General features: G+C 43.0%; 1 protein-coding gene across 2 annotated transcripts in view; it reads right to left on the bottom strand.

The window, feature by feature from the left end:
* The window catches only part of CALN1 (calneuron 1), a 219,968-nt gene that overhangs the window by 177,012 nt on the left and 30,034 nt on the right, over window positions 1-12,922 (bottom strand). Inside the window, exon 2 of one of the 2 annotated variants that reach the window (XM_019511373.1) lies at window positions 12,449-12,569. In XM_019511373.1, the coding sequence (XP_019366918.1) occupies window positions 12,449-12,569 (121 nt within the window). Of the gene's footprint in view, window positions 1-12,448; window positions 12,574-12,922 lie in introns of both variants that reach the window. The other variant, XM_019511371.1, reaches the window with a different exon arrangement.

Raw genomic sequence — 12,922 nt, 5'->3', positions numbered from 1 at the left:
GATGATTCTGTGCAGAATATACAGGTGATATGTATATTCTTCCCTGGATGGCTGAAGAAGTCCCATCCCCTTAGCTCCCATGTGAATCAGATGCTCTTGCAGCCAAGATCTTATGCACATGCCTGACTGAAAGCAGGCATGAAGTTAAAATTCTGCTGAAATGGAGCCTTACTCCAAGCACTTCACAGTACGCATCAAGATCTGGGGAAACGTCTGTTCACCAGAGCACCCCAAGGTAAAACAAGGACCAACGGTCATAAACTCCTACAAGACTGTTTTAGACTGGACATAAGAAAAAGTTTCTTTACAGTCCGAGCCCCCAAGACTTGGAATAGACTCGCTCCAGGCACCTACTCTGGACTTACTCAAGAAATACTTGGATGGTTTTCTTGCTGGGGTCCTTTAACCCCAGCTGACTTTCTGCCCCTGGGGCAGGGGGCTGGACTTGATGATCTTTGAGGTCCCTTCCAGCCCTAGCATCTATGAATCTATGAATATTGTTGTGCGCCAAGGCTCCAAATATTATTAATTGTACAAATATTGCCCCCCTTTGGGCAAAGCAGAGGCAAAGAAAGGTTAATGACACTCACACCATCTGAAGAAAGAATTAGAAATAGGATCTCAGCATTTGGGTTCCCTGTCTGCAGCTGTAACTACTAGACCTCATTATTTAGGAGGCAAAAAAATCTATTTTTCATCCCTGGTTTACAAAAAGCACTTAAACATAATGGAAAACCAAGGTCTCGCCGTAAGCATCACTGGTTTGGCATGATGGCTTTTCCTATGCAATTAAAGAGAGTGACTTAGGGTTTTCTTATGGTTTGCTGCGACTTAATTAAATCAGACTTGCTGGAAAACACAGTAAGCTAACTCAGCATGGCTAAAACATTGATCTCTGTAATTCTAAGGGGCACCTAATGGCAGACAACCCAGTGAACTGAACAAGATAGGGCCAGGCCCAGCTACGTAAAAGGTAAATCGTACCTTCAAAGTATTAATTATTCAAAATAACGCTAACTGAAAAAGGAAATGGGCAAAGCGTGATGGCTAACTGCCGCACCATGATGTATGTTACTCAAAGAAGCAGCACCGTGGGGATGGAAGTACTGTAAAGGTGCCTGCGACTAGTCACATCTGCAGAAGCATAGTCATTTGGAATAACGGTCACAAGCTGGCAGAGGGTAGATTCAGGCTAGATATCAGGAGGCGCTACTTCACGGTCAGGGCGGCTAGGATCTGGAACCAACTTGCAAGAGAAGTGGTGCTGGCTCCTACCCTGGGCATCTGTAAGAGGAGGCTAGATGAACACCTTGCTGGGGTCGTCTGACCCCAGTACTCTTTCCTGCCATGGCAGGGGGTCGGACTACTCAGGTCCCTTCCGACCCTAGAAACTATGAAACTATGAATTTAATCATTTATCATGAAACATGCATCTGAATTACTCCTGAGTCTATATGGCCTTCCTCATTTCATGTTTAAGGCAGTCTTATTCTGGCCCAGAACTCTGCCGTTCTATATGCCAAATTTAAGGTCCAATTTAGTTTTAGTCCACTACAGCAAAAGCACAGTGGTTAATGCGTCTCACCCCAGACTCTTGCCAGTCTGCACCGGTTGACTGAGCTGTGGAGAGCTACCTGGTCAGGTGGACAGTGGAGTCAGAAGGGACCAGATAGGTTGATAGACACATCACTCCTTGTATACTATTAGCTATAGAAACTGGTGTGCCTTAATCACGCTAGCCTGATGGGTCCTGAGTGGACCAAGTGCAAAGAAAGGTTGTGACTTGACTTTAAATCTGGAATTCTGGCTCCAAGGAGAACTCTGCCTCTTTCATCCTCCTTTCTGCTCCATACTCGCTGCACTTTGTCTGACCTTCCCAAATCCACTCCGACTGCCTCAGCAGCAGCCCCAGGACTTGATGAAGAACAGCAGGCCCTGAGTAACAAGACATATGGCTGGGCATTTAATATTGCTCTGAACAAAAGGAGTAACAACACTTCCGTAGACCACAGAGGCAAGCGGTCTCTCCTTTTATGTTCCACAGGCGTGACTCCATTAAATGCCACTGACTTCAGTGAAGCTCCACCTGATCTGCAGCAGTGTATGCAAGCGAAGAATCCAACAAAAGTTAGCTAATCTGCAATGACAGGTTTTATCGGTATTGTTCTTTCACTAATGGAGAAAGACGGCACAGAGACCACTCTGCAGACTTCCTTAAATACCTCTGGGCAAGACATTAAGGTCCAGAACCTATCTAAGCGCTGTTTATGCATCTTAGCGCAATCCTATTCTACCTTGCTAGAGTCCCTGAAAAATCATTCCTTTTGTAACGCACTTCCCCCTTAGCCTGAAGACTGAGTCACAAAAAGTAGCAAGTACCCACCCAACTTTTGCATTAATGTTTTTTCAGGGGCTTGAGCAGAGTAAAAGGGGATTCACACTTTGATACCTAAAAGGTAGAACTGGTTGCACAAAGCAACCTTGTGATTCAGTGGTACCTGGCCCTAGTCAGAGGGAAACAAAGATGGATGACAGAGGGGAGGTTAAAAAAAACCTAACAAAACAAAACAAAAAACCCAGCCATCTCCTTTAGTGTTTTCACAGGCTGCTCCTTACAACCATGACCAGATGGCTTGAGAAATCCGTGTCTCGCAGCAATCCCAGCCGCTGCTGGCCTAGGAAGCAACAGATCTGAACCAGGGAAAAGGTACTCTGCTCAGCACCTATCAGTACAACCCACAAATAATTCCCAAATAATTATAAAGAATGCTTTGGAAGCATTCACCTACAGATGGCCATACCAAACAGTCCTGTACATAGGACTCCACTCCCAGCTAAACATGCTGGTGTGTCTGAAGGTCCCGAGAACAGGAGAGGAACGTAAGGATGTGGACAAGGTGGCATTAAATCTCCCTTCTTTGCACATATTCAGGGGCCCAGTACCCAGGCCTTATGGGGCATGGGATGCAGAGGACACAGCAGCACAGGGTGCCACTGCCAAGCTCCAAGCCCATCCCAACCATCTCCCTCACTCTTGGCAGCTCTGCACTAGCAAAGAAACCACCTGCACAGGGTGTATTCTCCCAAGTGATGGGCAGGAGTCTTAGTATAAGACCCACTGAATTTAAAAGAACAATGCATGCTCAGTGACGGTCTCCGTTAGCCCAGCCATGGCTTTAAGAATAAGGAACTGTAAAGAACCTAGACAATTAATGGCCTAGATTAAAAACTTGCATAAATAATTAAAGGTCCATGTTAAAATTGTATCATTGTGTCACTGAAGATTTAAATGACTTTTAAAAGCATGATTAGAATTTTATCTGAATTTGCCAAGCTGCAGGTCTGTACCATGTCTTTGGGTGAGGCAGATAGCGGGTTCTCTCATCGCTCCAAAGTCAGGCAAGCTTAAAAACTAGCTGGGTTCATTTAAAATAATTCAGGGGGAATGCTTGCACACAACAGCTCACATCACATTAAAGAACAATCAGCGTCTCCAGAATGCTTTTCCACATTCACGCCCAGTTCCACAGGGCTGCTTTCTCCTGCGATGCAGAGATGAAAGCAGCACAGATACTGAAGAGTGAGAAAAAAGGGCATATTGCAAACTTCAGAGCTCTTGAAAATGGCCTTTCACACAGAGGGTTAACAAATTCTACCTGGCGACATAAAAAGGCTCCTTCTTTGCTCTCTGGAGCAGACCAGCTCTCTCGTAAAAGTCCCTGTTCATGTCCATTGCTGAGGATATCTGAATATCTGACACTAATTCAGAGATGGATTTGGTAGCCGTGTTGGTCTGAGACAAAAAAAGAAATGCAAAACTCTAGAGGTCTTGGTTCAGAGATGATACCTTTTATTAGACCCACTAAGAAATCACACAAAAAAAATTATTGCAGAAAAAGATCTTTTTGTGTGATTTCTTAGTGGGTCTAATAAAAGGCATCATCTCTGAACCAAGACTTCTAGAGTTTCGCATTTCTGTCTGACACTAATGACACTCAGACTTGTTCACTGACCAGCCAATGCCAATAAATTCTCGAAAATGTAGCCAGAGTTCAAACATAACTTCTTTAACAGCCATCCAGATGGTATCCCTAACCATCCTAATTTGTTGGCAACTGCTTGTCAATTTATTAATGCTCTCTTTGTAAGAACTCTCCCCGCGGATCTGGCCGTGACACGTGTTACTGTATTTTCCTTTTACAATACACTGCTGGGGCAGTAAGCCAAGGCTTTAACAGTAAAGGATTCTGGTGAGAGGTGGAGGAGTAGTTCTGCAAAAAACCATCTCCCCACCATTTACTGCAAGGCCTCTGCACCCCTTTCCCAATATATGAAAGCAGCTAGGTTTGCCCCTAGATCTTAGCATCTGGCAATGCTGTCCTAGCCTGAAGCCAGTACTTCGCAGTTTCCACTCTCGCCTTTTACTGCTGATCTACCAAGCATCCTTCTCACCTGACAAAACATGGCACTGGCTCTCTAGATGCTGTGTTTCCTGACGCACCACAGCAGCTATGGCTTAAATTCAGAAGTGAGATTTCCTACCAAACCTTTTAACCTGCTAGAGTCATTGTTACAAGGCAACATGCTGGCTTTGTGCAGATAAGTGACTGGCCTCACCTGCAAGTAGCTAGAACCGGCTACTCATTTTGGCTAAATGACTTCTACAGGTCCAAGTGCTAGTAGACATCCTATTCTGGAACAGAATTCAAGTCCCTGAGCAAGCACTGGAAAAAGTTGATGGAGAGAAACCAAAAGAAATTTGTCTAGCAATGGTGTCTATTTGTAGCACACAATTTCATTGCTGTTCCATGGCAAGATGGACATAAACTGTTACCCATCAGAATGGAGGTTTAACACTTCCACTGAGCTAAGTTAATGGAGAATGAACAGATGATAGGGACTGGAAGGGACCTCGCAAGATCATCAGGTCCAGCCCCCCTGCTCTAAGGCAGGAAAGATTTCTGTGTCCAGTCGTCTTTTATTTGGTACACAAACATTAGAGAAAACCAAAGCAGCACCAAAATCTACAGACTCCATCTTAAATTTCTAGAGGATAAGAGAAATTGAGGCAGTTAGAAGTACCATGAATGATTGAAATGAATGCTCAGCATCTTCCACATCAGCATACAGACTAAAAACGCCACAGTATCACTCTCAAATAGCCTCTTCCAGCAGGCACCAATTCTCCGAGCTTTTAGGGAGCCAACATGCATCTCAATTAAATAATCCATATTATGCAGAGTCTATTAACACTACACCTCTATTCATGATTTTCAAATGGAAGTTGTTGCAAACCTGAAGCAACTGGATTCTTAAGAAACCCACAATATAATTAATACATATCTATATCTATATATAGATAGATAGATAGATAGATAGATAGATAGATAGATATCCACACATACCTATTATATATGTGTATATATCCACACATATTATATATAGATATATATATCTATATCTATCCACACACATATTATATACACACACACACACACACACATATATATACACATACACACACGTGTGTGTATCCACACATATTATATATAGATATCTATCCACACACACACACATTTTTTATATATATCTATATCTATCCACACACACACACACACACATATTATATATAAATATCTATATCTATCCACACACACATATTATATATATTTCTTTTTCTTTTTTTTTTGGAAAACTAGAATGAGAAGCTCAAGAGAATATAGATACCCTGAGTTTCAGTCTGAAGGAGAATCTGCACAATGGAACTGTGACTATATTCATTGACATGAAATATTATTTAAAATACAATTTAAAAACTTAAATTATTCCATTTGCAGTCCTGATCATTCATGACAGAGACTCATGGATAAACCCCTCTTTTAAAAGCATTCAGAGAAAGAGAAAATGAGCTTCATACAATTTCATCTTCTTAATTAAGAGGCTGCTCCTAAAGCTCACATTGAAATATGGTCCTTTGAGAAACTGCTGTGCTACTGCCCTCAGTGCAATGCATCCAAGTCCCTAATCTAAACACCTGTCTTGAATGCAACGTGAGTTTGGACAGCATCCCAGCCTTGCTTCTTTCAAGAGCAGCCTTAGAAGCCCAACCTCACTTGCTGCTGTCTTTCCTCTTCTCTCTCTGCTTCCACAGGTGATTCCTTCCATGGGCAGAAGGCTGAGGCCCTGGACAATTTGGGTTTGTACAACACAATCAGGAACAAGCAGACAAGCAGCCAGCCCAGGACAGGTAAACACCAGCAGCTCCTACTGCACCTCAGGGAATAGGTAATAGCCTGCTTACCTTCAGCATACTGATGTATCAGGATGAATGCAGACAGATAATGCCTAAACTGGCATAACTTATACAAGTGGAGTTCCCCCCACCCAATTCTTTCACGAGTAATGCTCTACTGAATGGGGCAAAGGTCTCCCCCATTTCAGGGTGTCTGTCACGTGTCTGCTTGGTTTTTTTTTTTTTTTTTACTGTAGTGAAAGGCCAATTACGCCAACACAAATGTGTTGTCTGTCCTGAACTCAGAAGCAGCAGGCTCTTTCAAGGCCAGCATTAACCCTGATACAAGAATCAAAAATCAAGTAACTAGTAAAGACTTATTCCCATTGAGATTTCACCCTCCCCGATTTAAACGCACTGCTTCTCCAAAGCATTTAGGTTTCAGCCTTACACGAGACACATCCACAACTGTACTGTGCAATCAGTCTGGTCCGAGACTGGGGAAAATCTAACTTTTCCTCTCATCAGCCAGTACTCACCAGCCATAATGAAAATATCCACAAAACAAGAGTTCCACAAAAAGGAATTTTTTTAAAAGACTCACTTTCAGAACAGAATGACTGGCACTGTTGCTATGTTCACAATCTCCACTAGGCAAGAGCCTTCATGTCCCAGCCTCATGATGAAAGAAATGAGTTGGTCCAAATCAGCAATATGCTTCAGCAGTGCAATGCATCTGAGCACCTGTTTAATGTGTGTAGATGAGTGGCAATGGTACTACAGTTAAGTATGTGGGTAAGCACATTGTGGAATCAGAGTGCACTTCTCAGGACATTTCTTGCATCCAATTTAAGAATGGAGTTTCTTAAAACCACCCACAATGCCTCATCTGAAAAACTATGGGCATCTGTCTAAAGTTAGGCGTCTTGCTTTGATAATCATGCTCATAGTTTCAACTCCTTCTCGCCAAGATAGCCTGCTTGGTGGTATAAATCACCATAAACTTAATGCCTTACCACGCTGCTATGTCATCTTCTCTTCATAAATGGCTATTACCTCAATACATTCTCAACCAATTTTTCATTGCCTGGATTATTGGCACATGGGAGCCAGTGGCTAATTCAAAATCCATATGGACGTCATTTAACCATGCCCTTTAATCATTGCATGAGCCATTTTCCAATACATTCTAAAGCTGCTAACTGTTGAATTGTATGTAGCAGACCCAACAGAAAATGATCTCGTTAAAAGCACTTCTGCAGGCACTGCTGCCATTCCATATTGGGAGGGAGTTTGCACACAGAAGGCTGGCAAAGCAAGTGCTGTGCTGCAGGCAAATACCAGAGCACATGCATCTTAAATTTTAACCAAGCAGCCCTTAGGGAAGGCCTCCCTTTGAGAACCATCTTACCTGGAGCTTTCCCCAGTTACGGCCATGCACGTGGCTGCATCTCTGTAGCTCCAGTGCCATGACTCCTGCCGATGGAGCTTCTTCTGGCTTTTCTTCAAAGGGCTGCACCAAAGCAATCAAGCTGCTTCCCAGCAGCACAGCTGGGAAGGGAGAGCAGGGCATAAGCCCCAGCCACCATCTACGAGAGGGCGCCAGAATTACCACCTGCCCCCCAGAGACTTTGCCAGGGCAGGAGGAGCACCGCAGTGCTCAGCCATAGGAGTCGAGCAAACAGCTGCTCACCCAGAAGGGGGGCAGGGGACAAGCAGAATGATGCCCCCCAAGGAAACTCTTTGCCATGGCAGGCACAGCCCTGAGCCTGGTAGTGTAGCTGGGGGGAAGGGGAGTGAATGGGATACCAGGGGCAGCTCTCACAGACCCCACACTGCAGGGCTGCTGCAGCCGGTTTGCAGCCAGCCTGTCCCCTAGTGCCAGCAGCAATATCACCCTCCCGCACCTGCTCTCTAGTGGTCTGCACAATCCCCTCTCCCCCACCCATCTCAGGTGCTGAAGGAGCTCACTACACCTCTGCTGCCGTCCGTCATCAGGGCCACATCACAACGTAGACAGCAACGTCTCTCAGGCACATCTAAGAGATGTATAACAGAGGGCACAGGGTCTCCAAGTCGCAAAGTATCGATGCAGCACCCTGGATCCGGCTCCCCTGACTTCAGTGGGATCGGCACCAGCCTCCTGGTTACCATGACATCTTTCTGCCCTAATTAGCTGCAGTTCTAGTTTAGATTTGGGTTTACTCTGGGAGACACTGTTACTATGTTTCCACAAACTCTACCTGTGATGCACATGTTTTCTCTTTAGGCGATATTTCTCAGACTCTTACTATGGAAACATTTCTGCCTTCTGACAGTACCCTTTACATAGTGCCTGTGTGGGTGGATGACTCAAACTTGCAATGATGAGTCCATCCACCAATTTTTATTTTTTTTTATTATTATTATTATTATAAAAAGTATTCTTAGCAGTTTGTAAATGTGAAGGCAGAGGCCAATTTTAAAAGGAATCTGGAAACCACAAAATACATACAAATAGTGCTAGGAGTCTAACATGCACCGGCAACAGCCAGGAAACTCACAGGTAGGCAGTTGCCCTAGCCCTAATTTACGCTCTCATGCCTTGATTTTGCTGAACATATGGCACATCACATTCATCTGAGAGCCCCGCTATGCCTTCTAATCCCCAAGAGACAGGTTATGGATGGCACATCAGTCCCAACTTTGTCATCTACTCGGCGGTACAAAGTTTAATGTCACCTAACATAGCTTTCCGTGACTTAATTTCCTTGGCGAATGTAAGAAATTCTAAAAAATCCTTATGCTACTCAGGGACCACCAACAGCAAATGACACTATCAGGAACAGACAAGCAATCCACGGAGCACCAATAATCAACCTCTTTCCCTCACTGCCAGGGCAGGATTTACAGCAGAATAAGGGGAAAGAACCATTTAAAGTAGACAAATGCCTGACAAAAGCCTGAGAAGTAGGAAGAGAATGACTAGTCAGAAGATAGGCATACAAACTGCTTGGACAGGCAGTCAGGCTACTCATAATATTCACCCTAAAACCCAGATTCTTTGCATAGCTTTGCCCTTTCTTAAAAAAAATATGCAATTGGGAATATTTCTGGATGTTCAAATTGTACTGCATTGTATGAGGCCATGGACCCCATGACAACACCAGCCTGTATTAAATGCAGTAGCCCTCAATACAAATAATGCTCTATTCTCTTCTGCATAGGGCTTTATTCTGTTCTTATCACTCCAGTATCCCAGAACATACCATTTCAACCATCCTTTACAGAGCAGGATTAAGAAAGATACTCTTACCTGCTACAATTATGCGAGAAACCCTGACAGGACAGCTAGATATTTGGGCTCCGATTTTACAAAGAGTCTTGTATACAATTCACATTAAATTCTATGGGAGGTTCAAACCTTTGATGATTTAACATGTACGACTTGAATTCTTGAGGCACTGGAGGAACCAAGAATTGCATTGAAAAAGTCACTGTCTCAATCCCACAGATTCCTTTCAGAAGTCTACATTATTAACTTCAAATGAAAAAGCATCTTAAAACCTCCATATGGCTCTCATTAACATCTCCAGCTCAGTAACACTTGCTAAGAATGCAAGCTCACTGGTGCACAGATGATTTTTTTTTCTGTTTGGTGATTTGTAAAGCATATAGTACAGTGAAGACCTGACTGGGCTCCTAGATGCATTACTATACAAATAAGAATTATTAAGGGGTTTTTTAAAATCAACAAATCACAAAGAATTCAGTTTTTGAGGAAACCATTACCGCCTCCTAAACTCTTTTGTGCTCCTCCCCTTAAAAGAACTGAAACAATTTAGCACCAATTCTGTGTTTAAGGAAAACAATAGCATCGGGTAGAGATCTTTTTGGTAAGCTAGGAACTGGAGCACACCTTCATGGGAAAGCTCTAAAGCCTTTGAAAACAGGCGTTTGCAAAGCAAGAGGCGCTCAAAAAATTTAACCGAGTTCTAACGAGACGACGTTCTCCAACAGCTAGAAACTAAATGGCCGATTAATGAAAGAGCTGTCACTGCTTTATTGAAGAATGAGTGGGGTAATCTTTGTGAACAGAAATATATGAAATACGTGGCTTTCCCGTGCAATAGCACAGTGACAAGAAGGCACTGACTGGGTACTCACATCCACAGTGATTGCTACCAGTTGTGTTAGGAGCCTCCCAAAAAAAACCAAAACATTCATTTCATATTCATTATCAGCAATGATACCGTGCAGTTCAAGTTTGGATTTACTCTCTTTAGATAAAGCACATTCACCCCTGGGCTGAAATCCACAATGACCAGCACCCCATGGAATCAGAATGAAGATTCCTGGAGTTACAACTCGCATTCATCTGACCCTTAGAAAGTAGGGCCAAATTGTGCAGACAGTAGATTGAATGGGCAAGCAAAAGAAATGGTGACTTATACCCAAATTTATACTCTCCCCTTTTGCTGTCTGATGCACGGATGGTTTCCACGTGCTGTATTAACAGCAGCTTGCTACAACAAACTACAGTTGCATTTGAAAACACAAGTGAGGCACAATATGAGCCCTGCAGTGTCCTGGACATTCCCCCTTCTTCTATACAAGCTCCCTTTTTTGGGAAAATCCTATCAACAAAGAGAACAAATGGCATAAAATGTCCTCTGTCACCATTTGAGCATGCTTACAGCAAGGTTATACCTTCCCACCGCCACTAGCGCACGCCAGTTTAAATCAGCTTCTTGACAACCATCTGCAAGTTGTAGAAGAAGTTAAAAATGGGCGCACTATGATTACAGGGTACATAAAACATAAATCTTTCACAGCTGCATTTCAAATCAAGTGCCAGACTTAATCCGCTGCCATCTTGTCTGTATTGTGCTAGCCCATCTGATTATATACTCTGAGAGTATTTAAACTTTACTTAGCAATATCATTTTCTTTATTAAAAGCTGCAACACATGGGGCAGTTCATTTGCAAGAACCAACCAAAAAACTTTCATCCAAACCTCAGTTGCACATAACGAGGACGCAGAACTCTACATTCATGATTCCTTAACTGCATTTTGAGCTAAACTGTATTTGAAGTGTTTTACGATGTCATCTTACTTTTAAGACTTATAGCAAATTCCCATGGGGAGGGGAGAGAGAAAGAGAGAGAGAAAAATATTTTTTGCTTCTTTCTTTAAAATTTACATAGAACTTGCAAAATCAATCACAGAGGGTGGAGATCAACAACAACAACAAAGAAGACCTGCTAAGTCATGTAAAGAAAGGTCTGATTTCTCCACAGAACAGGTAAACCATGGGTAAAAGTATCTGGCTTTCTTCCATCTTGCCCCAATCCTATTCCACATTTTTTTTCTGCCTAGCTCCACTTCCGTGCTCATTGACTTGTTAAGTTCTCTGCAGAGACCACCAGTGATGACTGTGGCTTGTACAAAGCACCCACTGGGTAGCGAACCAAGTGCTTCAATTTGTTCCACATTGTTCGTAGAATAGCCATAACACAGTATGTACTTGGGCTTTGAAATGACCTGGACCAGACATAAATCAATCACAAACACAGAAATCACCAGCCTGCATAAGACCAGGAATCCCTCCCACAAAAAACTGGTATCTTAACCAGGATGACCAGGATCAGATGCTTCTGGGGAAAGCACAATAAACTTTGCAACGGGCAATCTGCAAGATAATCTACCCAACACGGGAAGTTTCTCATTAAACCCTGAGGCAAAGGCTGGCTCAGCTCTAAATCACATGCCTGAAGTACATTTGACTGCTCTTTACCCATAACCCAAGATCCATTCAACTTCTACCTATATATCCATCTAGTTATGCAGAGATCTAGACAAACAGAAGTCTCATTGCTTAAAGGCTACGTATAGCTAAGGTGAAGACCTGATTAGGAAGAAGGATCCCATGCTGGCAGCTTCCTCTATAACAAACAAGTCGTCTTTTAAAGTTAGACTAACTTTCTCTCTACAATAGTTTCATTCTTTCAAATGCTTGTCTAAGTTCCACTACTAGAAACTAAGGTCAAAAGCCAACTTTGGACCTTAGCCTTTCCCCTCATCTTGTATGTGTTGAGATCTCCCACTTTTCCCATTCATTCTCTATTTCACACTTTTAATGGCTTTCAAGTTGTTTTAGGATTGTACTATTAATAAGACCATAGGCCCACTGTCTTTTACCAGTTCTTAATCTCCCCTCCGAAGGGCTCCTTACCATCCAGTTCCTCCACAGAGATGTTGGCTAGTTGCTCGCTGTCACTGCCAGCAGAGAGCGACCGGTTCAGGTAGTTCCCCTTGTACAACAAGCCAGCCGTTACATGGTGGAATGGCATCTTCTCCCTGCACATGGGAAAATCAGAAGAAAGGTTCATTATAATTGTTTGTCCGTGCCTTCTTTCTAGAGAGCCATCAGCTGCCATTGAAAAAGCAAGAGGGCTGGAGCCTTCTACATCTCAGAATGATGATTGCTCATGGAAGCCAAGTAAATGACTGATGGATTGCAGGTTTAATTTAGTGTCTGTCAGTAGCTGAACAAGTAAGTGCCTTTTCCTTCATTAAGAGCTGATATAGGGAGAAAACCGATGTCTAGAAAAGTAATAGCCCCTAACACATACACACCAAGGTAGTTCAGGTTAGAGACCTGGTCACTTGATAGAAATGTGCACAATACAAAAAAAAAAAAAAAAAA

This window comes from Gavialis gangeticus, unplaced genomic scaffold (assembly GCF_001723915.1).
Source record: "Gavialis gangeticus isolate Ggan-Ray unplaced genomic scaffold, GavGan_comp1, whole genome shotgun sequence".
NCBI lineage: Eukaryota > Metazoa > Chordata > Crocodylia > Gavialidae > Gavialis > Gavialis gangeticus.
Note: the sequence above shows the minus strand (reverse complement) of the source record. Positions and strands in the feature narration are given on the sequence as shown.